Here is a 19,655-nt window from a genome sequence, read left to right as displayed (position 1 = left end):
ATCTAAAACCATCCAAAGGTGGGAGTCCCTGGCCTGGCTCAGCGGGTTACAAACCCGACTGGGATCCCAGAGGATGCGGATTCCATCCCTGGCCTCGCTCAGGGGGTGAGGGATCCAGCATTGCCATGAGCTCTGGTATTCGTGACAGGTGTGGCTCAGATCCTGTGTTGCTGTGGCTGTGGTGTAGGCCAGCAGCTGCTGCTCTGATTTGAGCCCCAGCCTGGGAACTTCCATATGCTGCAGGTGGGGCCCTAAAAAGTAAAAAATAAAAATAAACAAAATAATCCAAATGTTCAGCAGCAACACAGGGGCGAAATAAAAATAGGATGCATTCACACAATGGAAGAAGGGTGGACCGGCAGGATGTGTGGTCTGACACCCCAGGCCACCAGTTTACATGTAAATCACAAACAATAAACAGGTAATAGAACAACAACAAAGAAAGAATAAGACCGTTCTAAAGTGGTAGAAAACAACCATCAAGGTACATTTTCAAGTGAAAGAAGCATGGCGATGAACCGTGTATATACTGTGCTGCCGCTTGTGGGCAGAGGATCTGCACGGACTCTCCAGCGCATCACTGACCCTCCCTGGAAGGGAGGTAAGGGTGCTTTTCTCCAGGCGGGGAGATCCTATGGCTGGGAGGTGAGGTGGGAGAGAAACTTGCTTTCCACTGTATGGCCTTTTATACCACTTGAACTGTGGCCCATGGACACGTATTATCTACTCGAAAGAAATCAAGCAAACTACAAAGGACTGAAAACATGAAATCAGAAGGGGAAAATAATGTCGAAAATACAAAAGCGCAATCCCTCATGTGTGTCTGGTGCAGGAATGGAACAACTCAGAGAACGTTTAAAAGGTTCCCAGCGATAACAGTAAGATGTGTTCTCAGTCTAGAATGATGTGTATCTGTGTTGAGCCGAAACAGATCCTGTTTCTCTTCAAAGGAGGTCACCCAGAATGATGATTTGGGTTTTCAGAAACTGAGTTGCAGCTCTTGTTTTGGCCAATTATGACAGCAAAGAGCAGCTAGATAGATGCAGGTGAAAAACACCATAGGCTTTTCCTTGGGAGGGTTAGTTAAGATTAGGTTCAGCTACTGAGGAAGAAGCCCAATGACCCTGCTGAAATTAAGTTTATGTTTCTCTTACATAAAACTGCGGAGGCAGGCAACCCAAGGCTGCCATCCCTACAAAGGCCCCTACACTCACAACCCAGATGCACAGGGCGCCCCAGCCATCACATCCGTGCCTGAAGTGGCAGGAAAAGGAGCCTCCACATTTAAGGATGCCCCCTGAAACGCCATACATCACTCCCACTTACACTGTATTGGCCAGATTTAGTTACTTGACACACTTAGCTGCAAAGGAGGTCAGGAAATTAAGTCTTTAACTGCGCAGCTAAAAACCAGAGGCTCCAAGGAATATGGATAGTTAGTGGCAATTAGTATGTTAGCATTGGCCAATGTTTTATATTTAGCCACAGTCACTCAAGTGATAGAATTAAAAGTAATGGCCGGACTTCCGTGTACTGTTTTGTTTAAGTACCTGTGTCCATGAGTGCCAATTATATTGGGTTTTTTAACCAATATCTAAGTACAGCTGTGCCTCATTTTTCTTACAGCCTTGAGCAGCGAAGTGAACCCCTTCCGCAAATTAAAGAAATTAATGCTTACCGCCGTCAGACCCCAACACTTTTTAATTAAAATGCCTAATGTGGGAGTTCCTGTAGGGGCTCAGTGGAAACGAATCTGACTGGCATCCATAAGGATGCAAGTTCAATCCCCAGCCTCGCTCAGTGGGTTGAGGATCCAGCGTTGCCGTGAGCTGTGGTGTAAATTGCAGATGCGGCTCAGATCTGATGTTGCCGTGGCTGTGACGTAGGCCAGCGACCACAGCTCCAATGCAACCTCCAGCCTAGCAACCTCCATATGCCTTGGGTGTGGCCCTAAAAAGACAAAAAACAACAATAAAATAAAATGCCTCCTATGTTATCTGCCTTCTTGCATTTCAAAATAGACAGCACAGATCCTAACTTTTTTTGAAGACTCGAGCTTGTCCTAACGTGCTCGCTGGCAACGTCCTCTGTTTCCTTGCTCAAGGTCAGGCTGTCGTTCTTCAGCCATTGTGACACCTGGCTGTAAAACTGTCTTCCCACCCTCCGCTGTTTTCCTGCCCGTGATCTGCTGTGTATGGGGAAGGTGGTGGCTGTTAAGAATTTGATCTTGGGAGTTCCCCTTGTGGCTCAGCGGGTTGGGAATCCAATGTAGTGCCCGTGAGGATTCAAGTTCGATCTCTGGTCTCGTTCAGTGGGTTAAGGATCCCCCGTTGCTGTGGCCGTGGCGTAGGCTGGCGGCTGCAGATCCAATTTGACCCCTAGCCTGAGAACTTTCATATGCTGCAGATGCGGCCCTAAAAAGAGTTTGATCTCATTGGGCTTTTGAGCAATCGAGTATGTGACTGACTACAGGAGAAGGATATTCCAGTCCCTTTAGGGACACCCAGGGGCATTTTGCTCTTATTTCCATTATGCCTCTTGAGTTAAAGAAGTATGTTTCTGTGGCGTTCCCATTGTGACTCAGGGAGTTAAGAGCATAGTATTTGAGGGGATGCCGGTTCGATCCCTGACCTCGCTCAGTGGGTTAAGGATCCGGCGTTGCCGTGAGCTGTGGTGTGGGTCATAGACGTGGCTTGGATCTGGCGTGGCTGTGGCTGTGGCGTAGGCCGGCGGCTACAGCTCCAATTAAACCCCTCGCCTGGGAACCTCCATATGCTGTGGGTGCAGCCCTCAAAAGACAAAAAAATGTAATCATCTTAAAAAAGAAGCATCACGATTTTTGTTTCTCCACAAGGTAACAGAGAGGGAGTTAAAATCCGGAGGAGCCAACACGCAGGTGACAGAGAAGAACAAGAAAGAGTACATCGAGAGGATGGTGCGGTGGCGCGTGGAGCGCGGCGTGGTGCAGCAGACCGAGGCCCTGGTGCGGGGCTTCTACGAGGTGAGACGCAGCCCCTGGGTGCCGGCCCGGCCGTGTGGGGAGAAGGGCGAGGAGGAACACGGCGGGCAAGGGGCCCCGCATCCTCACCCGCCTGCAGGGGGACCTCCTGGGGGAGATGATGAGGCTGGGAGCTCCCTGGGAAGACCAGCCCTGTGCTCCGCCCCAAGACCAGCATCTGTGCAGCTCCGCGGTGCTAGCGGTGAAAACACACAGCGCCTGGTGTCCAGACGTGAGCGGCTGCATCTCCTTTCCCTCGGTGAAATAAACATAAGTGAAATGAAGGCATTGGAGGGCACTGCCCACTCCGGCGAGATTTTTATTTCGTTATACAGGAAGACATCAGAAATAGTAAAGCTTCCGCTCCAGACGAGGCAATAAAAAATATCTCCAGAAAACAAGTCACACAAGTTAGTTTCCCGGTGCCTATAAAAGTTATGATGATACTACTTTTGTGGTCTATTAAGTGTGCAGGAGCATCATACATAAAAAGCAATGTATGTATCTCAATTTTGAAATATTTCAGGAGTTCCCTGGTGGTGCAGTGATCTGGCATTGTCACTGCAGCAGCTTGGGTCGCTGCTGTGGTGCAGGTTCAATCCCTGGCCAGGGAACTTCCACGTGCTGCAGGTGTGGCAAGGAAAGAAAAATTGGGAGTTCCCTGGTGGCTCAGTGGGTTAAGGAGCCAGCATTGTCACTCCTGTGGCACCAATTTGCTCTCTGGCCCCAGAACTTCCACATGGCACAGGCATGACCAAACAAACAAACAGACAACTGTTTTGGCACTAAACTTTAAAACAAAAAATATTATTGAGAAAAATTCAAGTACATTACAGAAAAATTAAGAAATTCAGTATGAAAATAATTTAGGTATGCTTCACTTTAAAAAGCATATCAGAAAAGCAAATAATAAGACTGGGGAAAAATCAATACTTTTTTACTAAAAGATGCTGACCATCATCTGGTAACACAGGGCTGCCACAAACCTTCAACCTGAAAAAAATGCAGCATCTGCCCGATACAATAAAGCAAAACACAGTGAAATGAGACATGCCAGTGGTGTCACTTTGTGCCACATAGTCTGTGCCGAGATGGTAAATCAAGAGGACAGTGACTTGTATGAAATCATGTGTGTGAAGCTTTCCTTTCAATTTTTATTTTATATTAAAAATATAGCTGACTTACAGTGTTGTGTTAGTTTCAGGGGTACAGCAGAGTGAATCCAGTTACACATATACACATATCCACTATTTTTCAGATTCTTTTCCCATATAGGTTATTACAGAATACTGAATAGAGTTTCCTGTGCTATATAGTAGGTATAGCTTTTGAATATTGTAAAGTACTATAGAATTTAAAGAATCTTTCGTTCAGTTAGAAAAAGCTGTGGAGTTCCTGCTGTGGCTCAGCAGGTTAAGGACCCCATGTTGTCTGGGTGAGGATGCAGGTTCCATCCCTGGCCTCGCTCAGTGGGTTAAGGACCTGGCATTGCCACAAGCTGTGGTGTAGGTTGCAGATGTGGCTTGGATCCTGCAGGTCCATGGCTGCAGCTCCAATTCAACCCCCAGCCCAGGAACTTTGATATGCCACAGGTGCAGCTAAAAAAATATTTTTAAAAAAGTCAAAAATAAGAGATCAGTGTTTTTTTAAAAGGGCGACAATGACAACTACTAGCCTTCCTATGCACCAAACGTTGACATCATGAAATTGTCCCTGTTTAGAGACAAGAGACTGTCCCAATTTGCTCAAAGCTTGGGTATCAGAAGGTTTTCTTTGCTGTAGGAATGGAGAACAGCGTCGGTCACTGGCTGGCCCCTGGGTTTGACTAAAGAAGGCACCCACTGCAGGTGTTCACTTATAGCTGATACGTTTGTCAGTGAGAGGTAAAGCCAGGACTCAGAGCCCTAGCAAAGCAGGTGCTCCCAGGTCTTCAAAGGAGAGAGGGAGGAGATGAGGGGAGAAGGGGAGACAAGACAGTTGTTATGATATATAATGTCCATCCCTAGGAAAGAAGTCCTAGTTTTATGTGGAAGAAAGGAGCCCATTTATGTGAAGTGATGACATTAATAGTTATTGAATCAGTCAAAGTGACTTGGACGTTTTGACTTGGAAACATAGAGAGTCAAGTCAGACTCGTTGACACCATCAGTCTGAGAGGGAGTAGCGGAGGTAGTGAAAAGCAGGTGACCTTTTCTGATTTCCCAGCTCTTGAAGGGGCTGTGTTTCAGACTGGTGCAGTCATGATTCTGAACTTCAACATGCGGGCACCCCGGGCGGAGCGGGGCCGGGGGAGGGGTTGGTATAAATGGTGATCGGCTTCCCAGCTTAACCCACAGAAATAATGAGTGGAACTTTGCAATGTGGTTGGGCTGGCAGGCTGAAGCCTTCTCTGGATTTCAGGTGGTGGACTCGAGGCTGGTCTCCGTGTTCGATGCCAGGGAGCTGGAGCTAGTGATTGCTGGCACAGCGGAGATCGACCTGGCGGACTGGCGGAACAACGCGGAGTACAGGGGAGGTGAGTGATCAGGGGCTGCGATGGGTCTGCTCCCCCAGACAGGGTGCCTCCCTTCTTCAAGAGCGTCACTGAGGCGAAGCTGACCTGATGCGAAGTTAACCTTTCTAAAGGTTAGTGCCATCACAGGGTGGCACAACCATCACCTCTAGCTGATTCCAGACCGCTTCCTCGTACCCAGAGGGAGCCCTGGAACCACGAAGCAGCTTCTCCCCATTCCTACCTGCCACCCTCACCTCTGCAACCATCGATCTGCGTTCTGTCTCTGGGTGTGCCCATGCTGGCTATTGCATGTAAATAGAATCACACCTTATGTGGCCTTTGGGGTCTGGCTTCTTCAGCTTAGGAAGGTTTGTACACACTGTGGTGTGATTCAGTACTTCATTCTTTTTTATGGTGGAATAATGTTCATATATATTCCATGTGGACGGATCACATAAATATAAAGTATTATCACTTTTTGAAGAATGCAAAAAAACTTGCCCGTAACTTCCGTATGTGCGCAAAGCGGGTTCTAGTGCCTAACTGCCTTCTCTCCAGCTTCCAAGCTGGCCTTACCTTCAGGTGACAGTAACCCCTGTTGGTTGACTCTGGCGTGACTTGGTGTCCATGCGTTCCAAAGACACCGCCATCCACGGGCCAGCCCCAGAGCTGGGTGGCTTGCTGGCAGGCTCGTGTGTCCCGCTTCCTGTGGCACTGAAGCCCTCTTCCCTCAGTTTGGTTGGCAGCAGCATGGCTCTGACTGTCCTCTCCAAATCTAGGTCTCGCCCCTTCCCTCAGGCTGCTGTCCTCCTGAAACATGACTTTCCTCGGGCCGTTTTCTGACCCACAAAACAAGCAAGCTCCTTATTACTTAGAGTAGAGGTCGTTGGAGTTCCCCAGTGGCTCAGAGGGTTAGGAACCCAGCATTGTCACTGCTGTGATTCGGGTTTGATCCCTGGTCTGGGAACTTCTGTGTGCCACGGGTGCGGCTGGAAAGAAAAGGGAGAGGAGAGAAGAGGTCTCTGAGAGTTTCCACGCTGAAAACCCTCTCATCACATAAAATATCACAGAGAAACCCCTGTCGTTACAATGTGACATCGTGACAGTGTGAGGCGCACGCCCGCCTTCTCAGCCTCCCTTGTTTCCAGGACCCTCAGCCGTGTAGAAAGAAGCCTTTGTGGGACCACTAGGCTTTCTTGGCTTGGAAGGAAAGCCACCAACCTGAGGTTTCAGGTCGCAATGTCTCTGCCTCGCTGTTAAGGCCTCTGAGGCCCCAGCAGGACCCCTCTGTGCTGGTCTAGCCGGCTTGCTGTTCCCTGAGTACCAATTCCTCATTCCTGTCGTTCTTTATGCCCCTCCTCCACTCACACAAACCCTCCACCGGCTTATCTCACACCTCCCTTCCCTTGGCTGAAGCTTTCCTTTCCACTCCAGCCCACATGGATTTCTTGCATCTTTGAGTGCTGCTTGCATTTGCAGTCAGAGGCGAATTATTTACCTTAAATGTTTGCTCCAAGCTGGGTCTCCCAGTGGTCCTGGCAGGCCCCATCCTTCTTTTATTTTTTTAAAGCTTTATGGACGTATAGTTGATTCCCAAGTTTGTGAGTACTTCTGCTGTACAACACAGAGATTCAGGTACACGTGTACACACATCCATTCTCCTGCAGATTATTTTTCCACATGGATTATCCCGGAATACTGAGTAGAGTTCCCTGTGCTATAAAGCAGGTCCCCGCTGGCCCCTCATTCCATATACTTCAGTGTGCATGAGCCAGTTCCAAACCCCTAGTCCCTCCTCCCTACCTGTCCCCTTTGGTAACCATAAGTTTTTCAAAGTCCATGAGTCTGTTTCTGTTCTGCAGATAAGTTCATTTGTATCTTTTCTTTAGATTCCACATACAAGTGATATCATATGATGTTTGTCTCTCACTGTCTAGCTAATTTCACTTAGTATTATCATTTCTAGGTCTATCCATGTTGCTGCAAATGGTATTAGTTCATTCTTTTTTATAGCTGAGTAGTATTCCATTGTTTATATCCATTCATCTGTTGATGGACGTTGATGTTGTTTCCAGTTCTTGGCTATTGTAAATAGTGCTGAGTGAACATTGGGGTGCATGTGTCTTTTCAAATGATGGTTTTCTCTGCATAGATGCCCAGGAGTGGGATTGCTAGATCGTAGGGTAGTTCTGTATTTAGTTTTTTGAGGAACGTCCATACTGATTTCCATAGTGGTTGCACTGGTTTACATTCCCACCTTCTTACACGGGTCCAACTCATCTCAGCCCAGGGCTGGCCAGAGCACAGCAGCTCCAAGGGCACCCCGGGCTGCTGGAGAGTCCCACATCTTCTCTGAGCTTGACCTTGAGCTCTAGCCTTTCTTAAGTCCTAGACACTCCCACACTATGTGGGAGCTAAGACATCAGAGCAAAGGCAGTACAAGGAAAGAGCATATTCATAAGCGAGCTTTGTCTCTTCAGAACCCCAAAGATCTTGCTTGAGCCTCGCCACTCCCTGAGGATATGTGTATCAGGCAAGAATGACTACTGGTGGCCCGAATGTTGGCATCCAAATGAGACATCTCTGAGGACATAAAACCTTTATTTAAAAAATGGCTGTTTTCTAAATTGGCTTTTATTTTTATTTTTTTAATTTATTTTGTTGAAGTATCGTTGATTTCCGATGTTGTGTTCACTTCTGCTCTAGAGCGGAGTGCTTCAGTCATGTATACATGTCTGTGTGTGTGTGTTTATGTATATATACACGTATACACACATAGGCACACTCTTTTTCATATTCTCTTCCATTGTGGTTTACCACAGGATATTGAAGTATAAATATCCTATTTATACAATCGTTTGTATCTGCTCATCCCAAACTCCCAGTCCATCCTTCCCCCACCCCCCTCCCCCTCGGCAACCACGAGTCTATTCTCTGTGTCTGTGAGTCTGTTGCTTTTCTGTAAGTAAGTTCGTTGTGCCATATTTTAGATTCTGTCTCTAGGTGATATCAGGTATTTATCTGTCTACCCATTTGGCGTCACTTCGTATGATAATCTCTAGGGCCACCCATGTTTTAAACCTGACCTAGTTACCCAGGTTGAAGACCGACGGCCGTCACTAGAGAAATCAGCAGATCAAGAGCTGCTGCTCCGTTCAGGGCACAGCTGATGCATATTCCATCCGCTCCCCTCCTCCCCACTGCACATCCCCTCCTGCTCCACTCAGGTTATCACGATGGGCATCTTGTGATCCGCTGGTTCTGGGCCGCCGTGGAGCGTTTCAACAATGAGCAGAGACTCCGATTACTGCAGTTCGTCACAGGAACATCGAGTGTGCCCTACGAAGGCTTTGCAGCCCTTCGAGGAAGCAACGGGCTTCGGCGTTTCTGCATAGAGAAATGGGGGAAAATCACGTCTCTCCCCAGGTAAGGAGCTCCCGCCCCCCTTCAGGAAACATGCCAAGACGCGCCAAGTACCCTTGGGATGGAATCCTTTTCTGCCACCCAGCGTATCGTTCCACAAGTCATTAGTGAGGGGCGCAGGGCTGAGAAGTCTCTGGGAGGTGCATTTAGACCATATTCTTATTGAGGTTTTGACCATCGATGGCATCTGGGCTATCAGTGTCATAATCCATGTGTCAGTGCTATGTAACCCAATTTTTTTTTTTGGCTTTTTAGGCCTGCACCCGTGGCATATGGAGGTTCCAAGGCTAGGGGTTGGATGGGAGCTACAGCTACCAGCCTACACCACAGCCACAGCAACGTGGGATCCAAGCCATGTCTGTGACCCACACCACGACTCACAGCAACACTGATCCTTAACCCACTGAGCAAGGCCAGGGATGGAACCCTCGTCCTCATGGATACTAGTCAGATTCGTTTCTGCTGAGCCACAGTGGGAACTCCACCCAGTTTAATTTATAGAGGAATGTCTCGCCTGAGGGAGGGGTCTACAAAGAGGCCAGACGCCCAAAGTGGCCCTTCCAGCACTGTGTCTGTTGTTACCCATCAAGGTTCTTAGACTCTTTCCTCAATAGAAATTGATAAGAGACCGGATGAGAAATCAGGTCAGGTTTTAGTGGGACTCGTATGGCACTGGAGACGGAGGCCACAGTTGGGCAGTGGAAGAAGATGCGAAAGGGAGACAGTTCAGATGACCACAGCCTCACAACTGACTGCGCACGTAGTAATGGCTGCCTCTCTTTGTTATCTGTTCTTAACCAACTTTCCAAAAATAGATATGCATTTATTTTCATTTGTACTAGAGAAAAGTGTTGGGAGTTCCTGTTGTGGCTCGGCAGGTTAAGAACCCAACAGAGTTTCCGTGAGGATGTGGATTCAATCCCTGGCCTCACTCAGTGGGTTAAGGATCTGGTGTTGCCCTGAGCTGTAGTGTAGGTCTCAGACATGGCTCGGATCCTGCATTGCTATGGCTGCGGTGCAGGCCAGCAGCTGCATCTCCAGTTTGACCCCTAGTCTGGGAACTTCCGTATGCTGCAGGTACAGCCCTAAAAAGAAAAAGAGAAAGGAAGGAGGGAAGAAATGGGGGGTAAGGAGGGAGGAAGGGAGGAAGAAAAAAGTGTATAACCGGTCAAAACCATGATTTTGAAACTATTATTGATTAGGGCAAAGGTGAGTATATCTAATTTTAAAACTGGGTCATATTAATGAAAATTGGCAGTGACAGAGAAAAGGCCGAAGTCTGGGGGGAAATGGATTAATTTATGCACAAGGCCCATCTGCCCCATACCTCTATCTATGAGCTCTTCACCAGCCTTGAAATGGTCTCTACACCAGCGCAGCAAGACTACCTTTGGCGCCATCTTAGTCCACGTTTTAATCAATAAGATCATAGTTGACCTCCTGGGAGATCAACCATGTGGGTGACGCAGATGAGAAGTATCACCAACGATACCGTGGCTGACACAATCCAAATCCAGGGTGATCTCAAGAGGCTGGAATCCTAGAATGACACCACTGAGAGGTGCCGTGGAGTTGCAACATGTCAACGGCACAAATAGGAGCTGAGAGTGATTCACTTGCTAGCAATTCATGCAAAAAAGGCTGAGGTTTTTAAGTCCCTACACCTGTGACACAATTCCTAAAATCATGATGGCCATTATGGTTGCAGTATTAAGGGACTCTGATGTTTAAATGATGACTCACAGTTTATGAAAGGCATTTATATGTGTTCTCACAACAGCCCTCTGAGGTGCGTGGAGCAGGTATTATCACCCCCATTTTACAAGTGAGAAAACTGAGGCTCAGAAAGACTCATTGACTTTCCCATGGTTATAAAGCTAGTAAGTGGCTGGACTGTGAGGTTTTCCAAACCCTGGTCCCTGCTCCCGTCACCCCACGCCCACCCCACCTGAGAGCACTGGGTCTGGTGCCCAGGGAATGAGGTAAGCAGGTCCCCTGTGCGTCAGGCCCACACGGGGAGGGCAGCCAGGACTTAGGAATGCTGCTTGGTGATACGACTGTGTTCCTTCTCGATGATAAGCTAGGATTTAGGCAAGAGGTAACCAGGAGACGTGTGGTTGCCCGGGGTGGGGCGGGAGGTGTTGGGTGAGGGAGAAGGGGGACTAGGAGTTTGGGGTAGTAGATGCCAACTATTACATTTAGAATGGGTAAGCAGTGAGGTCTTGCTGTACAGTGCAGGGAACTGTATCCAGTCTCCTGGGACAGACCATGATGAAAAAGAATATTTTAAAAAATGTATGTTTATGTATGACTGAGTCACTTTGCTGTACGGCAGAAATTGGCACAACACTGTAAATTAACTATAATAAAAAAAAATTTAAGAGTTAGAGTTCCCATTGTGGCTCAGCAGAAATGAACCCAACTAGTATCCATGAGGATGCAGGTTCAATCCCTGGCCTCACTCAGTGGGCTAAAGATCCAGCATTGCCGTGAGCTGTGGTGTAGGTCACAGACGTGGCTCAGATCCCATGTTGCTGTGGCTGTGGCACAGCCTGGCAGCTATAGCTCCGAAACCCCTAGCCTGGGAACTTCCATATGCCAAGGATGTGGCCCTAAAAAGACTTAAAAAAAAAAAGAGTGAATCAAGGCTACAGGCTAATGCAGTAAGAGCTGCTCTTGAACCCTCCTAGCTTAGGTGTTCAGACTAGATCTTAAAAAGGTGCCATTTTGCCCTTTGCTGATGCTTTCAGTTTATTCGGAGGAATTATCTTTTCAGAATTAATCTGATTCCAACTATTTTGTAAATAGAGGATTTTTTTCTGTATCAGTTGCCCTTGTGAATGATAGTTAAAATGACCAGATAAAGAAAACCCAGAAGATGCTGTCTGCTCATATCCTGCCCCTGGCTACATCAGCCACTTTCAAAAGCCCACTCGGCATTTTTCTGCCCCTCTTGGTTAGCCGTAGCCCAGGACAGGTCCTAATCTCAATCTTTATAAACATAGGGAAGGACCACTGTAATTGTCTTCCTATTTCATTTCCTGAGTTCTCTTCCACCTTTACTTGAATAAATTTAGGTAAAATATTTCAATTTTTCTTTTAAAATCAGCATAAGCTTGGCTTAGCAGTAATGAACCTGACTAGTATCCATGAGGATGCAGGTTCCATCCCTGGCCTCCCTCAGTGGGTTAAGGATCCAGCATTGCCGTGAGCTGTGGTGTAGGCCAACAGCTTCAGCTCCAGTTCCATATGCCTCGGGTGCAGCCCTAATAAGAAAAAAAAAAAAAATTCAGCATAAGCTTGTTGGAATCTTAGATGAAAATCTAAGACCTTGGCTAATCTTTTTTTTTTTTTTTAATGGCCATTCCCACATCATATGGAAGTTCTCAGGCCAGGGATTGAATCTGAACCACAGCTATGACCTATGCCACAGATGTGGCAATGCTGGATCACACTCCATCAGGCCAGGGATCGAACTCACACCTTAGCAGTGACCTGAGCTGCTATAGTCAGGTTCTTGACCTACTGTGCCATGGTGGGAACTCCTGCTAATCTCTATTTTTAGGTTTCTTCTCAGTTAAATCCTTAAGACCTAAGGCCAGATACACATCTGTCCTGTTCCCACCCTTGGAGCTTGAGGTGGAGAAGGGGAAAGAGAGGTAGTTTTCCAAGGACCGTTACTCAGGGGTTGGAGGAATGGATGCTGAAGCAAAAACAAGGCATCCTCCCCAGATTCTCCCTGTGCACAAGATCCCCTCCCCTCTTCCCACCTCTCTGTCTCACGGATCACCTCCTTACAGCCTCAACACTGAGCAGCCTGATCTGGGGCTCTGACAACAAAGGTGTAGAGATACACAGCTTCCCTAGGGACCTGGTAATTAAAAGAAGAGCTTAACATCCCAAGTAAAATCAGATGCAAGGTACATGGCTTCTTTGGTTACAGTTTTGTTTCATTTGGTTTGTAGGTATGTTTGTTTAATGATCATTTTCTTTTATTTGAATGGCGTAGTCCCATTTTCTGGGCTGGTTGGCTTCTCACATCATTCCAACACACCACCCCTTCTAGAGAGAAAAAGGCACTAAACGAACCTTCAGCTATAGCCAGTCACCTTTCCCCTAGACTGACACCAACCAAAGAGTCTGTAAAAACAGAACCTCTGACCAGGAGCAGTAGTCAGGTGATTTGAAGTTCCACTGGATGACTATACTACAAAGCTACAGCCATCAAAATAGTATGGTACTGACACACACACAAAAAACAGATATATCAATGGAATAGAATAGAAAGCTCAGAACTAAACCCACGTGCACCTGCGGTCAATTAATCTACAACAACAGAGACAAAAATATGCAATGGAGAGAGACAGTCTCTTCAATAAGTGGTGCTGGGAAAACTGGACAGCCAGCTGTAAAAGAATGAAATTAGAACCCTCTCTAACACCCCACCCAAAAATAAATTAGTGACCCACATGTAAGACCAGATGCTATAAAACTCTTAGGGGAGAGCAGGCAGAATACTCTGATAAATTGCAGCGATGTCTTTTTGGATCCCTCTCTTAGAGTAAATAAAAACAGAAATGAAATTCCTCAGAAGGAATCTGTGTGTCCTGGGCCTTTTGGACTTACCTCTGAGCCCCCCGCCGCCCCACAACAGGTGACACAGAGTCTGGTCCTGGCCCGTGCCTGGCACTTTTCAGGGGAGGCCATGGATCATCTAGGTCAGACACTGGCCCACATAGATGGGCCCCCTGACACACAAAGCAGAAGCCATGGCAGGTGGAGGAGGATGCTCCAGACAGCCAGGGAGGATTGCCCCCAAGGCTCAGCTCTTCTTGGAAAGGCAGCATCTCAGCCTCCAGTTAAGCCTGCCCCGCTGTGAACTGCAAAGGAGCCAGGTCATGCCCAGAGCACATGCACCTTGATGAAGCACTGGATCTCAGAGTTCCAGGGCATCTGTTGGCCCCTCTAAGTCAACATACAGGGTTTGTAGTGGCCCGGAAATCAGAGCTGGGGCAGGGAGACTTGGGAATATGATCCTCTCATGTTAATTCTATTTCTGCCTCCTTCATCGACCACATCCAATGTGGATTCATCTCCAACTGTAAAGTGTCACTGGCTTGCTAGTTAGTGCAGTGCTGGGGGAGTGGGGTTTGCTTCCAAAAGCAAACCGCCCATTTCAAGTCATTCCACTCCCTCCGCTGGTCTCTTCATGTCTAGAAGCCTGTGGTTCTTAGTTCGCAGTGTGTTCTGGTTGTCCTAAAGCAGGTTCTTTTTCTTTTTAGGGCCGCACCTGCAGCATATGGAAGTTCCTGGACTAGGGGTTGAATGGGAGCTGAAGTTGCTGGCCTACACCACAGCCACAGCAATGCCAGAACGGAGCCACATCTGGGACCTCCACCACAGTTCATGGCAACCCTGGATCCTTACCCCACTGACAGAGGCCAGGGACTGAACCTGCATCCTCATGGACACTGGGTGGGTTCTTAACCCGCTGAGCCACAGTGGGAACTCCTCTACTCACCTTTGATTCTCAGATTCAGCGTGATCCCAGAATGAAATGAAACAATGAAATGAAAATGACTGAAACAAACACCTTGACCAGTCTTTTCTCCCCCATTCAGGGCACACACGTGCTTCAATCGACTGGACCTTCCACCGTATCCCTCATACTCCATGTTGTATGAAAAGCTGTTAACGGCAGTCGAAGAAACCAGCACCTTTGGACTTGAATGAGGAACTGGAAACGCGTCTGACATGTTCCCAGCCAGTGGCGTCACCCTTCTTCCCCTGTCCCTGAACCAACTCTCCTTTGGTTTTGGTATCCCATGATTTTCGTTTTCAAACCAAATCAGGATTGACGAGCTGTGCATGAAGAACTGCCTTCTTCTAAGATCTAACCTCCAGGCTCATGTCCTCCACTTCCAATGAACTGCTAGCCTGTATGCAATATTAAAAAAAAACAGCAGCTGTCTCAAGGTCTGTGTATATCTCCACATACCTCCATTACTAACAATGAAATATGAATGCAAGTTATGCTACACTTGACCAAATGGTAATAAATGTTTACTTCCATTTCTATGATTTAAGGGGAAATTTTGAGCATTAAGCATTCCAAGCTTTTATACGCCCATGTCTCCTGAGCAGAGCTACCTTTTCTGTTGTTGTTGTTATAATTTCTAACAAACTAACTTCAGAATAGGAGGCGACTAACTCTTTTTGTTCCTCCCACTCTACTTGTTCCTGTGCATCCTCTCCACCCCAAAACAGCAGGGGCAACACTGAAATTTTTATACATTCAACTCACAATCCATATGTGGCATCAGTCCCATCAGCTGGAACTAGCCTAGACATTGGTGCAAAATCACACTTTCCAATAAATAATAACAGCAAGAAAAACACCACCTGCTGATGCAACACGGTGCGTCCCAGTGGTTGTGGGGTTTGTGGTTTGACTTGAGGTCAGAGAAGTCTGGGGAGGGGGCACAACCCCCCCCCATGAACACTCACCACCCAAGAAGCACAAACTTGTGCACAAGTCCAAGGAGGAGACCTCATTCTGTAGCATAAACAACAAGGCGTCTACCCCCATTGTGTGGCATAGAACATCTTGAAGCAAACAGGAGAGAGGGGATGAGGACATTAGGACATCCTAGAAGGACATACTAGCTTGGTTGGAATACCTGAGCTCTGTACTCTTTTTTTTCTTTTTCCTTTGTTCAGTCTAGCCTCAGATCTCCTTCCCAAGAGGGGGAAATGTATAGATAAGCTTCTGACTTTTGTTCAAGTCAAGTAACTACTTGTCTGGCAGACAGACTTTTATTTCACCTTTGATATTGTGTTTATTTGTTCATGGTGTCTTTTTTTTTTTCCCGCCATCACAGTGTTCAAATTCCTTCTCATCTCACTATCCACAGGGGCCCCACTAAATTCGAAGCTGCTCAGAGCGATGGTGCTTGTTAGGGATCAAGGGCAATATAATACTTCTTCCTCCAGAGCAATCTTCCTGGAGCAAAGACCTAACCCCCCAAAGGCACGCTGATGTGTGTCAAAATAGGGACCCAGTTCCTCTTAGCATTCAGTAAAGGGATAGCTCAGAAAACGTGGTGTTTTCGGAACAACGGTTGCAGGCTCCAAAGACAGCCTGACCTCTCGATTGCATTCGGAAGAAACCCCAACAGAATGGTCATTGGCTATTTTTCTAACCTTGTTATCCATGTCGTCTGAAATATGTCATAAATGAAAGTGTTGTTCTTCACCGGGAAAAGAAATGTTGAAATGTCCCATTGTTGTCCTTCGATACATTAAGCAAGGGAGAAACACGAGAAATGAGGAACAAAGTTAATTTCATCCAGAGCCATGTCTTGTGCTCATGTTGGTTCGTGTCCGGACTGTGTATGAACTGTGTTCCCTGCACTCCACAAGCAAACGTTCCTTTAGCAGAAATTATTTACACTGCTGCCGTGTACCTGTTCTCAATCAGGAAATATTGTATGTTAGAGAAGTCTGGCCTTCCGTTGTTGTCAAAAAAGAATATTTATCAAGGACTTCCCATAGTGGCTCAGTGGGTCAAGAACCCAAAACTGTCTCCAAGGATGCAGGTTCTATCCCTGACCTCACTTAGTGGATTACAGATCCGGCATTGCCACAAGCTTTGGGGGTAGGTTGCAGATGCAGCTCAGATCTGGTGTTGCTGTGGCTGTGGCATCTAGCCTGGGAACTTCCATAAGCCGCAGGTGTGGCCTTAAAAAGAAAAAAAGATGATTTACCAAGATAGGATGATGGCATGTGTAAGTTACATAAAGCAGAATTGGAGGGATCTGTGAAATTCAGGACACATTTCAGCATCTGAAAGTTATGGATTCCAGGGGCGTATTGTTTATGAAATCAGGACAGAGGGATGGTGTCAGTCACTTTGCCGTGTCCTTTAGAAAACAGCATCTCTAAACAGGGGGCACCTTCCACTTTCAGAACTTGGTCTTAGATATGCGGAAATACTCATCACCTCCAGGGTTCAGTTCCCTTTTGTTAGTAGACATGGGCAAGGGGGAAGCTGCTCAGAAGATGGCACCTTCTCCAGGGAAGCCTCACATGTACACAGGTAGCTAATTAATCTAGTCATTAAATTAATTGAGGTCTGTTCTACCCACATACAGGAGGAACAAGGTATCCTAGAAGTTATATATAGATTAAAAACTTGGGCATAGATGGCTTTCAACTACCTTTTTCTTATTCCTGCTGCGCCCTCCCCCATGCCATGGCTCGGATGTATCCCACAGCACTACAGGAACAGTATTTCTTTTTTTTTTTTTCTTTTTTGTCTTTTTGCTATTTCTTGGGCCGCTCCCGCGGCATATGGAGGTTCCCAGGCTAGGGGTCAAATCGGAGCTGTAACCACCGGCCTACACCAGAGCCACAGCAACGCGGGATCCGAGCCGCGTCTGCAACCTACACCGCAGCTCACGGCAACACCAGATCGTTAACCCACTGAGCAAGGGCAGGGATGGAACCCGCAACCTCATGGTTCCTAGTCGGATTCGTTAACCACTGCGCCACGACGGGAACTCCAGGAACAGTATTTCTTAAAAGCATAAAATTGCAGAAAAAAACACGGGTGTCAGAGTCAGCTGAAAGAAACAAAGTATTGCTTAACAGGGTCCCAGTTTCCAGTATAGCCTTGCACAGAATCCCTCAGGAAGGAGAACAGACGCGGACAGGCAGTTGTTAAGGAAGAATCTTTATTTCTCTTTGTCCCAGATGGTGTTTCTTTAGTTACTGTTCCTTCATACATGAAGCCAATTTCTAAATTATGTATAACATAATTTTACACATATATATAGCATATATATGATATATATAGCATATATATAACATGTATATGATATATGTATAACATATACAGATATAGATATAGAGAGAGATAACAAAACAGCTATAGGACTCAGTCATGCTATTAATTTCACCAGGTGGAGGTACACACCACCCCAAATCATGTCATTCATAATAGGCAAGATAGACCTCACCCACCTGTTACCACATGTAATTTATTTTTAAAATATTTAGTTTTCTCCACGGAGGTATAATATGAAATTAATCACTTATAAGCCACCATTTCCCTAATAGGAGATCTCTCAGCTCTGGTTTTAGGCAGAGCGTATTACCTTTAATTTGGGGGACAAATTAAGAACAAGACAAAAGAGAAAACATGTTTTAATTTGGAAAATGTTACAGAAATACGACGAAGTATGATAATAATCCCACGACCAGCCTCTTTCATTCTATATGACGATGATAATCCTAAAAATAGAAATTGACTCTTCAGAATAAGAAGTGCTGTAAAGGCTACAGAGTCATTTGTAATTTCTGTGTCTATGCGTTGACCGTGGTTGTGAAATTTTGTTACTACATCGCGCTGGTAGCACACTCGCTGGGAAAGCAGTGAGAAAATCAAGAAAAAGAGAGCTCTGTTTTGTTGGCAGGCTTTACATAACGCAGCATCTCAAGCGTTCGCTCTTCTGTGTGGCCAGCCTGTGCGCTGACCTTTCCAGGACAGTTTTAATGGTACATCTGTGGCGCCATCCGTTCATGTGTCAAACCATGTCTCCCAAATTTTGGGTCTAGAAAATTTCTCAGTTGCCACAAATGTTTTCCCTGTCAAGATGAAACACTTTCAAATGAAAGTAGTTAGAACTTTGCATAACAAATGTGGTGCTTTATTATTAGTAGTATTCGTAGTTTTATTAGTATTATCATGTATTTCAGTGCTCATTCTTAAAACTACTGCAATACTATATCATCAAAATCTGGGATGTTCCACCCATCATAAGGTCCAAAAGAGAAAGTGTTACTTTCCTGTTAGTGACATGTAGTCCCTTTGTTCTAGTAGAAAAAAAAAAAAAAGGTGCCTCGAGATAGTATTTAGAGTAAATCTGTTCCATTGGCCTACTTCCTGCAGCTTCCGATTTATCTAAGGAAATGTTTATAACGATTTTGTTCCAAGTCTTTGTTCTAGTCAATGGCAGGAGAAGTCCTTGTTATCGGGCTGATTTTGCTTTTACATCGACCAGAGAAATGTCACGTAATACTCAGGCCGAGCTTTCTCTTCCATCATCCCACCTTCAAGGAATGTCAATAAACACTTTGGTATGGCATTGCGTGGGCTCCTTATTGCAAACAGAAGCCTAGGGTCGTGCAAAACCAGTCACATCATGCCTGTGCTCTCGCTGGGTGTGTGCCGTGAAACAACGCCGAAGGCTACCAGCTGCTGTGGTAAGTACTCCCCAGGAAAACTTTGTATCAAAAAAGCATAGCAATGCGTTCACAAATCCGGGGATAAAGGAAGAGCTTCTGCAGCAAGATGCTCCTGTGCACCTGCTAGAGAAGGGCAGGTAACTGTGTTGAGTTTGTGAGTGTCCTTTCTGTCAAACCAGCCACACAGTATCTTCTTGAATTCCTGCCGGTTGAGATGCTTCTACAGAGGCTTCAGGCCACAGCCTGACACCTAGTGTGACCCCGGAAAAATGTTTAGCTCTGGGCAAAGAATGTTGTGTCCAATTGCACATATCATAATTTCCAGTATTGCCAAGCTATCACCTCCTTCCAAGTCTCTGAAAGAAAACCACATGGCTCTCGCTGGGAGGTCAGCAGCTGATTTAGTCTTTGAGGGAAAAAAAATTATTATTAGGAGAAAAAGTATGAGTGGAGTGGAGAGAAGGAAAAACCTAGACGTCTCGATATTGCATT

The 19,655-nt window shown here is 46.3% G+C and overlaps 1 protein-coding gene across 10 annotated transcripts in view; it reads left to right on the top strand.

The window, feature by feature from the left end:
- The window catches only part of HECW1 (HECT, C2 and WW domain containing E3 ubiquitin protein ligase 1), a 419,239-nt gene extending 400,176 nt beyond the window's left edge, over positions 1-19,063 (top strand). For all 10 annotated transcript variants that reach the window (XM_021079149.1, XM_021079142.1, XM_021079146.1 and 7 more), the window contains 4 exons: positions 2,855-3,001; positions 5,399-5,513; positions 8,720-8,918; positions 14,537-19,063. In XM_021079149.1, coding sequence (XP_020934808.1) covers positions 2,855-3,001; positions 5,399-5,513; positions 8,720-8,918; positions 14,537-14,648 — 573 coding nt within the window. In that variant the 3' untranslated portion in view covers positions 14,649-19,063. The remainder of the gene's footprint in view (positions 1-2,854; positions 3,002-5,398; positions 5,514-8,719; positions 8,919-14,536) is intronic.

Source organism: Sus scrofa, chromosome 18 (assembly GCF_000003025.6).
Source record: "Sus scrofa isolate TJ Tabasco breed Duroc chromosome 18, Sscrofa11.1, whole genome shotgun sequence".
Taxonomy (NCBI): Eukaryota; Metazoa; Chordata; class Mammalia; order Artiodactyla; family Suidae; genus Sus; species Sus scrofa.
The sequence above is the reverse complement of the archived record's forward strand: the minus strand, read 5'-3'. Positions and strand labels throughout refer to the sequence as shown.